We start from the raw sequence: 12,500 nt of genomic DNA, 5'->3' as shown, positions 1-12,500 counted from the left end.
TGTTTTTTTTTTTCTCTCTCTTTCTTTCTTTTTTACATTTTTTTCCCCCTTTCCTTACCTTTACATATCTTACAAAGTTGTGTATTTTGCTTTTACACATACACTCAGATATGCAACTGTCAAATCATCTAGTCTATAATTTAGTCTAGTAAATCTAGGTTCTTCTGTTTGCATGCTGGTGTTCAAAAAATGAAGTATGTAAATAGGGTAATGATTGATAAATGAAAAATGTATTTTTTTTTATGTATGTAGGCTATGTATAAGCAAAGACAGAAAAAAAAAATGTTGCATATTACAAATAAAGAAATAAATACTGCTAGTCAAACAGAGTAACTAGGGACTCTTAGATGTCAGGAAATAGCATATTTTTTCTGAGTTGAGAAAATTGACATAGTGACACCCATATAAATCATGGCACGGTGTTAATAGGTTTGTTTGATTGAATGAGACCTATATTTTTTTTATATCACTCTGTGTCCCCTTCCCAACACCTCCAGTGATGTTAAACCAGATACCTTACCTGATATGTGCAGAAAGATTGATAGAATGGTTCAGATTAGGGCTTCAAACAAGCACAATTGTATAACAAACTGGCATTAATCCTTGTACTATGTTGTGGTTTAAGGACAAAAGGAACAGTAGAGAGAGGTAAGTACCCTTTTACAGTCAGGTGGACCACTCCCTGTAGTAAATGATAGTCTTTCATTATTTGTCTTGCAGTAAGGGTGAGATTAGCTTCTAGTTTCTTTCTCAGGAGAGAAAGTGTGTGACCATTAACTTTGTTTTTTTCATCACCAGGAAGGTTGGGAGATCCATTGCAAGCTCAAAGAAAATGCAGTTTCAAACCTGTCGCACACTTACCTCTTAGAACAGTACCCTGATTATCTTGCTATGTATTTCTGTGTGTGGGTTTAAGGGAGATTCTTCAGCCCAGACATTTCACTCCATAGGAATGTTCACAAATACGCTGTTGTTATATATGTGTGTTAATAGAGGAACATGCATAAGCTGGAGCTCATAGATCATAGTTCTTATTTCACAATTAATATGTCTTAATACACAGCTCACAATTTATAACTCATTATTAGTAGCTCATGATTTATTCTTAATAATTTATATCTCAAATAAAAATTCACTCCTCATATGCCATAATTCATAATTCACAACACAACATTGCAGTGAGCTCTTCTATGTCCGAAACCACCTGCCAGTCCCAGACGTAGATGCCTCGACCTACGAGTTGGACATCACTGATGAAGAGACTGATAAGGAGAAAGTCCTTACACTGGATGCCATCAAGAAGTACCCCAAGCACACAGTGACCGCCACAATACAATGTGCAGGAAACCGTCGTTCAGAAATGACAAGAGTATGTGAAGATACCAGACTTGTTTATTGTGTGTTTGCCATAGGCCTAGTTAGATTTGTTTTGTTTGATTGTGTATTTGTAAATATTTAGTTATTTTTCAAGATTCATTGGTATTTTTTGTGTATATTTTTCATTTCTATAAACTATATATTTATTTTTCCTCTTTTTTAGTTGATACAATTTTTCCATTTAGATCCTCTTGTGATTGTCATTTGTGTTTGTAGCTTTATGTATTTAACAGTTGTAGTTGTTGTTATCATTATTATTTGTTTCCATATCCTTACATTCTCCATAAGATATTTCTTGAATCTGTTTTTGAATATGACTGAGTTATGTCCTTTACAAGATTTTATATGTTAGATTCAAAATTTATGTAGTATTTGATTCTAAGAATATTGTTATTCTTTTTAGTATTTTCTTGTTTATTTCCAAATCGGAATATTAAGTTGTTGACACAGAGAACATCCACTAGTGTTTTGTTTTATGTATTTATTTTTTTACATTTATTTGTTTATTTATTTATTTATGTTACAGATTGATTGTTTTACCATATCTAGACCAGAGAATTAGTTGCTACCCCATTCCATGCATTTACTAGAAAGAAAGAAAGAAAGAAGAAATCATATTGTATTATATTTATTATTTATAGTAATGATAACTTTTTTTTCCCAGAATGAGATGATTAGGCAAGATCAGTAGGCCTTGAAATTTACTCTGTGATGAGCAAGCACTGTGGAGCTATTGATATATAAAAAATGGATAGAACAAAACTTTAGTGTAGAGTCTATGTACATATGCACTGCCTGCATCAAAGGCTGAAACGAGAGGTGTCCATGTTCCTCAGGAGGAAGGTCCCATAGCATTTTGTTTACATATCTGCAAAAGAAAGACAAAAAGAATAAGCATATTGTTAATTACAGATGAAAAAATGTGGAAATTATAGTTTTTTAGTTTTTTATTCACAGGGCAATTTTCAAATGAATGATACAAATTATCCATGAACATCTGCAGAAATGTGAAAAAAATTAATAGAAATAATACTCTTCAAATGTGCTTTACAGGTGAAGGAACTAGTGATAACCAAGGACTGCTAATATTCATTTGGTAAATTTGCATGAATTTGCATGCTTATTTTATTTATTTATTTATTTATTATTATTTTTTTTATTATTATTATTTTTTTAAGTTTTACTCATTCCAGTGATGAATACCAAAAATAGGGGATAGGAGCAGGGGATGGCAGGTTTGCCACAGGCCCCATGAAATCTTGTGGTAGGTTGGGGATGACACAGAGGGTATGTTTTGAACACCCTTTTGCTAAACTTACTTTAAAAGAATTATCTTTCTCTAATTAATTTTTGTCCAGCAAAGGTGAAAGCTGTTAAAGGATTGAGCTGGGGCCTAGTAGCTAAACTAATAATGGAAAATGATCTTTGTCTAATTTTTTTTTTTACCTGTAAAGGTGAAAGCTGTTAAAGGATTGAGCTGGGGCCAAGCAGCTATTGGAAATGCCAAGTGGAGTGGAGCACGACTCTGTGATGTGCTCAAGGATATGGGCATAGAGCGAGACACCACAGATGCTTTACATGTACAGGTCAGTTGAATTTTTATCCGGTATCAGATAGAGTATTTATGTTTTAAATAGATATCTATAAGTACTCTCATGTATCTGTGCCTGCAATTAGATTCGTTTATATATTCATATATAGTTGAAAATATGTAAAGAATTGGATGTTACATTGTTGATTGTCAAATGAAAAAAGATTCTCCTTTGTTTTCATTTTAGTTTGAGGGGCTGGATACAGATCCTGCAAACATGCCGTATGGTTCAAGTATACCCATTGAGAAAGCGCTAGACCCCTACGGAGATGTTATTCTGGCATATGAGATGAATGGTGAACCCATACCGAGGGATCATGGCTACCCTATCAGGGTTATAGTACCTGGGGTTGTGGGTGCTAGAAATGTAAAGTGGCTAGGTGCGTTCTCATGTGTTGCGTTTTTATGCCTTTGACTTGGGAATTACTCTAGTTTGGAAAAGTACTTTATAAAGGATTATTTACCATGACATCATGAAATAATGCATAGGTATGCCAATGTAATGGGTGAATAGATATTAAAAAAACTATTTCTGATATTATAACACAAATTGTTTTTCAGGTAAAATTATTATATCTAAGAAAGAATCAGATGCCCACTGGCAGCAGAATGACTACAAAGGCTTTGCCCCAAATGTTGACTGGGACACGGTTGATTTCAAGAAATCTCCCGCTATTCAAGAACTGCCAGTTATCTCTGCTATTTGTGAGCCACTAGAAGGAGGGACGGTGAAGGTCAAAAATGGCAAGGTCAAGCTGAGAGGTGAGTGTCTCTTTCATTCATAAAAGCTGGTTTTGTTTTTTCTCCATCGTTCTATGGCATGGGTATAAGAAGATATATTAGTTAAATTTTTTTCTCGCTTTATGTTAATTTGTATGTAGTAAGATTGATATTAATTTGAAGCTAAAATCATTATTTAGATCTAGAAAAGTAATTTAGAAAGGGATTTAGCTTTTAAATTACTATTGGTTAGATTAACTTCCTCTTTTTTTGAAAAATATTTACATGCATCGAGCTACCAGTAGAATGTTTGCAGATTATTTGTCATTACTACCACATATTTTATCATATGGTTCCATTTTCTTAGTAGTACAGTTGCATTAAACATTTCCTATACCCTCTGTATTTTGTTTTGTCACATTTTAACCACTTGCCGCCAGGTAGTATATATGTACATGCCATGGCTCTTGTGGACAGAAAAACAGATGGCATCGTAACATGACCATTCCCACACCAAGTTTTTTTTTTTTTATCCATGATAGTAGCGGCTTCATATATATGGTAAAGTTTTTAGGCATTGGCACCTAAAGTGAAGGTAAACCTTCAAATTATTAATATTATTATGAATTATAGAAAAATAAAAGCTTTTAGTTGCTGAATGTTGCTCACAAACTACCAAATGAACTGGGTGTAAACTGGAAATTGCTGATGCGCGCCAACAATCCTGTAATCATGTCCACTTACCAAACTTTTTTTTTTTTTTTATATATATATATATATAACATTCAATTTTCTGTAATCTATTCATTGCCTCTGGTCATGACAGGCAGGAATAGGATCCTTATCATGGAAATAGCATCCTCCCTGGAGCTGGCACTCTTCCAGTCTTGGCTCAGATCCTACATTCCACACTAGTTTATCAGTGAAAATAAAAGCCTCTTCTTAAATGTCCATCAAGTCTAATTTCCCTCCAAGAGCTTTGTGCACTTGTGGCAAGTCATTCTTATCACCCCTGCCTTCAGCAGAAATTCTCATGACAGGAGGTTCCTGTCACCGTGGCCTGTAGTCAAAGTTTCCCATGATGTGATGATCATGTCACCTGCCCCTCAAGCCAAATTTTTTTGTGATGGTCACCTCATCAAAATCTTAGGTGTTGACCAATGCCCCTTGGCTGCCTGAAATATCAGATGTCTTAAACTGAGTTCTTAATCAGGGCAGTGCATACTGTCGTAGCTATTTTCTTGCCTTATATTCAATAATAATGTTCTGGTTAGTGGCTCTGATATGATCTGAGAAGTTGTAAACTAATTGACATTAGCCAGGGCTGTCACAAAAGCAGCGTAGCAGGGGGTGGAACGTTTTAAATTTGCCAACAAACAAGATTATTAATGGAGATTATTCAAATTTCCAGGAGTTTGCTAATAAATGCTGGTTTTAGCTTTGCACCCTGAGTTTAGATATAGACATCACTGGTGACATGGCCATTCTCATGACATACATGTTCCTCTGAAGCACTGAGTTGATGTTACTTACCATTATGATGTCTAGCATGCATACCCCTCACTTATGTCCCTTGTTGCAGAAAGGATAATATACATTTCTTGATGTGTAAAGTTTATCTCTTGAAATGGAGGAGCTAAATTTTGCCTTGGAGAAGCTTGAAAAATATGTAGCTGCAGGAGAGAAAGTTGGAAATTTACCAACTCTGAAAGGTTATTAAGAAAGGAACCAAAGAATATCTTTCAGTACTGTACTATGGCTCATAACTGAAACTTATTATCATTGTTTCTGAAATTATATTGATAATCAATTTCATTGTATTATCATAGTGATAGAAAATTGCTAGATAGTAGCTTTGTGAATTTGTACTATATAATAATTAATCTATGATAGATATTATTATAATTTTCACAATTAGTAAGATATCACAAGTAGAGCTATTATCATATACTGAAAACACTTTTATTACTACTACTTTTCATATCACTACTACAGGCCAAATAAAAAAAAAATTGATCCCAAAACTGACAGTCTCTAATTCTAAAAGAGCAAATTCTACATCAGAGACTCCTTTCTTACCAAAATATTTGTGTTTTGTGGTATTAAGTGCTTTTTAAACCCAAGAACTTTACTGTTTGTATTACTACTATTGCTATTATTACTACTGCTACTGTTACTTCTGTTACTGCGTTATTACTGATGCTACTTCTACTACTTCTACTACTTCTACTACTTCTACTACTTCTACTACTTCTACCACCACCACCACCACCACCATTACAACTCTTGCTACTACTACTACTACTACTACTACTACTACTACTACTACTACTACTACTACTACTACTACTACTACTACTACTACTACTACTACTACTACCACTACTACCAATACTACTACTACTACTGCTACAACAACAACTATCACTACTTAAACAAATATTACTACAACTACTACAACTATCACTACAACTGCTACTACTACTACTTCTACTACTTCTACTACTTCTCCTACTTCTGCTGCTACTACTACTACTACTACTACTACTACTACTACTACTACTACAGCTATCACTGTACTACTACTACAACTATCACTATTACTCCTAGGCCTACTACTACTTCTACTACTACTACTACTACTACTACTACTACTACTACTACTACTACTACTACTACTACTACTACTACTACTACTACTACTACTACTACTACTACTACAATTACTGCTACTGCTACTACAACTATTTCTACTAATACTAATACTGCATCTATCACTACTATGACAACTACAATTACCACTACTACTACTACATCTGTTACTACTATTACTGCTGCTATTACAATTAGTACCACTGCTATTAGTAGCCTACTACTATGCTTACTACAACTATCACTACTATTACTACTGCAGTTAACCCTACTACTACTGTCACAACAACTATCACTACTACTAGTAGGATTACTACAGTTATCACTACTACTATTAGTTCCACCACTTTTACTTTTAATGCTACAAGTATCACTTCTACTACTACTATTAACACTACTACCTCTACCACTATTACTATTGCAACTACTACTACTACTACTACTACTACTACTACTACTACTACTACTACTCCTACTATTACTACTACTGCTACTATTACTACTACTTCTATTACTGCTAGTACTACTACTACTACTACTACTACTACTACTACTACTACTACTACTACTACTACTATTACTGCTACTACTCCTACTACTACTACCACCACCACCAGTAGTACATTTACTACTACTACTACTACTACTACTACTACTACTACTACTACTACTACTACTACTACTACTACTACTACTACTACTACTACTACCACCACCACCAGTAGTACATTTACTACTACTACTACTACTACTACTACTACTGCACAGTAGTTAGCTCCAGAAGGAGTAGCTCACCAAGAAGACAATTACTACCTGATCTCAACTGCCATTTCTTGAATTTTAGGAAAGATTTTGTATCTTGCTTACCTTTTTATTGTTATTATTGTTGTTATTACTGTTCTAACATTTGTTAATATGCAGTAATGAAGATAAGTATAGTAATGATAACATAATGATAATAATAGTAGTAGAGACAATTTTTGGACCCCATAAAATTCTGGGTTAGGGATAATCAGGTGAGGTCAGTTAGTAATTGACTTCATAGCAGCCTGTGTAGGTTCCTGCACAGGCTGGATTACTACTACTATTTTTGCTCTTGTTATTATTTTAGAAATGCTGTTTCTGTTTCATGAACTGCAACTGAAGATAATATTCATTTTGTTAATTTTACTAGTGCTATCTGTACACCTGCTTTCACTTATTACTATTGCTTCTAAAGACACAATATAAGATAAGAGAAATAACAACAAAGATTAAAACCTTTGCAGGCTATGCATGGAGTGGAGGCGGAAGGAAGATCATCCGTGTGGATGTGTCTGCTGATGGAGGCAAGACGTGGCAAGCAGCAGACCCGTTAGAGTCAGATGAGTCACGTCACCCACGTGCCTGGGGATGGTCACTCTGGTCAGCTGAGGTTCCTGTGAGCAAGAAGTCAGGAGAGGTCCAGCTCTGTGTCAAAGCAGTGGATTCTCAGTACAACACCCAGCCGGAGAATTTTGAAAACATCTGGAACCTGAGGGGTGTCCTTGCTAATGCATACCACAGAGTCAATATTAAGATTGAACAGTGAGAAGGCTGTTTTCTGTTATGTTTGGGAGATTATGGGAGGGGTTAGCTTGTGGTTGAATAAAACGAAGCAAGATAGGTTTGCTGAAGGTCTTCCAAGAGTTAGAGGGTTGGGTAAGTGGGTAAAAAGGTGGTCGGTAAATAGTGATAATTTAAAGATTTTAAGGTGTCCCCCTTGTGATGATTTGACGAAAAAGAAAAATAATGTGTGGATGTGTGTGAAAGTTGTAGTCTTTGTTAGTATGCAAACATGCAATACTATTAAATAATTTAACATGGTTTTACTAGTCTTGACTTAAGTAAGACTAACAACTACCCAGTGATAACTGTAATGGTGATTTCAGGAAGTAAAAACAAGATTTTGTTAAATTGCCATTGGTGCTAAGGAATGAGAAAGAATCAGGATTACCTTCAGATTTCAAACTTCCAGAAAGTTATATTTTGATATGACAGCCCATTTGCAGCTGAATGGATTATATAGGAATAGCTTGTAAACAGTGACTTTGAATATATGTCTTTATATTCCAAAGGATAAATGCTAAAACTAGTATAACAGAACTTCATTTATTAATATTTACAAGCAAAGCTTTGTATTATTCAACTAGTTTATATTACAGGAAGGGACTGAGTCCTTTAAAAACAACAAAACAGAGAGAAAATATCCTTTAGATATTTGTAAAGAGATAATTATTTTGTTTCCCCTTGGATTTTTTAATTAATTGAATAATCTAAGAGGAATTAAATTATGGATCTACACCCCATAGCATTGTGTTAAGCAATTGTGATCTGTAATAAAAAAAAAAGTATATTACGAGCTTGTGAATAGAGACCTCATTTGAGATTGTATCCTAGTCAGGTGGATAATATGAGATTGAAATGAGATTTAAAAAAAAACGAAATATTATTCAGATATTGCACAGAATATTAAAGAATATTGTACTACTCAGGCTAGGCTTAGTGACAGACTTTCAGTTTTGAAGTGGAAGTAAAGCTTTCGATATATGATATTTTTACTTATTTATTTTTAGCCTTTTTAACCCACTGGTGCCGGGTACATGCATTGCCCACTGTAGTTTTGTTTACATCTAGCTACATGGTTTCACAAAGACCTAATCACACAGATGTTAGTTACTAAGTCTACTTGGCCTCACCTGTTTACCCCATGCTTTAAGTTTTATTCCATTTATTTATTTATTTATTTAAATTTCTAATACTGTTATAATTGATATTTTTGTTGCTGTTCTTAAAAGCATTATTAATATTGATAAGGAATGGTGTAAATAGTGGAAATCAGATAGACCTCGCAAGTGATTCCTCGATGACTAAGAACTTCTGGAGTCATACATGAAAAAAAATTATAAACTAAAATCATAGTGGACTGGACTTGTATGTATTCCTGGCATCAGATAACTAAAAGAAATATGCTTAGAGATTTCCAACTCAAGCAACATTTTATTTAGCCATGATTCGGTCATACATGTTGGAAGAAGACAATAAATAATCTTAATACTATAGAATTGCAGACCATTATAAAGTGAGTTTCATGAGACTGTTGATAGGGAGTTGTAGCACAACATTGTACTTCAGGTTTGCTTCTTCTTAGATATGTTTGATATAAAACTCTCCACCTCTCCTCTTTCCTTCCAGTTTTTTAGACACTTATAGTTGATATAATTTCAATGCACACTCCCCTCCATTCTGAGGTAAACTTCAGAGCATTGCCAAATTGTGAACCGCCAATTTCGAATCCCCTATCCAAAACACATACCCCATATACATGTTGGCATGGGTTTTGGATGCAAGAGTCAAAAACAGCAGTTCAGTCTGTTTGTGAATTGCCACATGTAATTTTTTTTTCTAATGCAAACCATTATATCATTACTGCTATCTTCCCATTTTGTAATATCATGTTTGCTTGTTTGTTTATTGTTAATATTTTTTTTGTGATGGGTTTGCTTCTGCATTTTTGTTGGGAGTTCTGTTGGCAGACAAACACCCATGGTTTTAGCTCTCATTTATTCTTTAGCTGTTATTGACTTGAAAGTTTATATTTTATTATATGGATGTGAACACCCTTGTATATTACAAATGCACATATGGTAAAATGACTTATGCACCTGTGTATATGTTAATGCATCAAGATATGTATTTTAATGTATGTACATACAAAGGATAATGTGTAGCTGGAAATTTTATGAAAGAGTGATTTTCATGCATATTAGGATCATTGTGCTAAAATCAAAATACAATTCCACTGAATTATTTTTTTCTCCAAAATATATTTGTCTACTGTACATTTTTTTTTCATTCCATCCAAATAGGTATTAAAAGTTTTTTTTCTGTTTCCTATGAGATATTATACACAGGATAGGTATAGGGCTCAATGCACGATGACCAACTCCATCGTTATTAACATCCTCATCCGGATTGGCTACAAAATGTTGCATTAGACATGTGGATGTTATGTTGGAGTCCCGGTTAACTTTTGAGAAGCATCTTTAATGCAGCTTATCTATTGCACAAAATTTGTGTCTGTTTGGCAGATGTTATAAAACTTATAAATTTGTGACTCCACTCTTCGAAAAAAAAGTTTTATTATTTAATCTAACTCCATTCTGATTATTGTTTGCAGGTTAAGATGTCCACAGCTGGCTGGCATTGTCAGTTGTTTGACAAGGGATTTTATTCAGCTAAATTTTAACTATCTACCTTTTAGTTTTATTTAAACCACTGATGTCTAACTGATTCTGAAAAGGATGCGTAATAATGCTTAGTATCCTGTAATTTCTGGTAATAATTTCCTATATTATTACCCACTTAACTATCAATGCTCTGACAGTATGTGAATGTAATAATACCAGTACACTGTTGTACCTAGGATTCAACTATCTGCCTATTTATATATATTAATATCTGTCTATCAATCTATACAGATATATGAAAAGATATAAATATAAAAATCTACCACTCTCTGTCTGTCAGTCTGTTTTTCTCTTGTCTGTTTTTCTCTCTCTCTCTCTCTCTCTCTCTCTCTCTCTCTCTCTCTCTCTCTCTCTCTCTCTCTCTCTCTCTCTCTCTCTGTCTCTCTCTCTCTCTGTCTCTCACACACACACACACACACACACACACACACACACACACACACACACACACACACACACACACACACACACACACACACACACACACACACACACACACATACATACACACATATATAAATATGTATATAAATAAATAAATATATATATATATATATATATATATGTATATATATATATATATATATGTATGTGTATATATATATATATGTGTATATATATATATATATATATATATATATATATATATATATATATATATATATATATATATATATATATATATATATATATATATATATATATATATATATATATATATATATATATATATATATATATATATATATATATATATATATATATATATATATATATATATATATATATATATATATATATATATATATATATATATATATATATATATATATATATATATATATATATATATATATATATATATATGTATGTATATTTACATGTGTATATATATGTATGTATATTTACATGTATATATATATATTTGTATATATGTGGATATATATATATATATATATATATATATATATATATATATATATATATATATATATATATATATATATATATGTATATATATAAAATTTAGTTTCATGTCTCTTATTCTTGTGTACATTCCTACCCATATTTGTAAACTTGACATGAAAAAGATGTTCTACGCCAAACTTGTATCTGTGGCAGACAGTTGTCAACGGCAAGATGCTCGTATTGTTCTGGGTGACTTTAATGCGGTATCTGGCTGTGATCGAGCTGGCTATGAGATGTCTGTTCGTCCCCATGGTTCAGGAATAGCCTCCTTTTCCGGGACTTTGCTAGGTCCCAAAAACTGAGGATTTCTGGCTCCTGGTACCAATGCCCAGACCCACATCGTTGGACTTGGTACAGCGATGCGGGTAATGCAGCCAAGGAGATCGACCACATACTCGTTAGCACTCGTTGGAGGATCCTTCAGAACTGCAGAGTGTCTAGGAGTGCTGAATTCTGTGGTACTGATTATAGATTGGTTGTGGCTACCCTCCGGGTACACTTCAAAACTCCCCAGTGGTCCAATGATCACCCTAGGGTGTTTCATTTGGACAGGCTGATGGAGGGGGAGTATGCCTGTGGGTTTGCTGAGGCAATCTCTGACCGTTTCACAATACTCGAAAGTCTGATGGATCATGTTCTTCTGCGGGATACGTTCAAGCGTGAAACGCTTGATGCAGCTCAAAAGACGATTGGTGTATGCCCGAGAGCAATACAGAATTCCATCTCGCAGGAGACACTGCAAGCCACAGTTCTTGTCATGCGGCTCATCTGACAGGGGATCGGGAATTGCACTTCTCATGTGCACAGAACTCGGTCTTTGTTAAGAAGGGACAAGGAGCAGTTTATTAGGAGTCTTACATAGGAGGTAGAAGGCCATTTCTTAGTGAATGACCTTCGTCCTACATACCAAGCCCTGAAAAAGC

The 12,500-nt window shown here is 33.9% G+C and overlaps 1 protein-coding gene across 2 annotated transcripts in view; it reads left to right on the top strand.

Moving 5' to 3' along the window:
- Positions 1–10,200, top strand: part of shop (sulfite oxidase) — a 20,849-nt gene extending 10,649 nt beyond the window's left edge. For both annotated transcript variants that reach the window (XM_070138389.1, XM_070138390.1), the window contains exons 7-11: positions 1,180–1,369; positions 2,832–2,963; positions 3,156–3,348; positions 3,530–3,730; positions 7,609–10,200. In XM_070138389.1, the coding sequence (XP_069994490.1) occupies positions 1,180–1,369; positions 2,832–2,963; positions 3,156–3,348; positions 3,530–3,730; positions 7,609–7,910 (1,018 nt within the window). In that variant the 3' untranslated portion in view covers positions 7,911–10,200. The remainder of the gene's footprint in view (positions 1–1,179; positions 1,370–2,831; positions 2,964–3,155; positions 3,349–3,529; positions 3,731–7,608) is intronic.
- Positions 10,201–12,500: the final 2,300 nt, after the last annotated feature.

The sequence above is a fragment of the Penaeus vannamei genome, chromosome 24 (genome assembly GCF_042767895.1).
Source record: "Penaeus vannamei isolate JL-2024 chromosome 24, ASM4276789v1, whole genome shotgun sequence".
Classification (NCBI taxonomy): domain Eukaryota; kingdom Metazoa; phylum Arthropoda; class Malacostraca; order Decapoda; family Penaeidae; genus Penaeus; species Penaeus vannamei.
The sequence above is the reverse complement of the archived record's forward strand: the minus strand, read 5'-3'. Positions and strand labels throughout refer to the sequence as shown.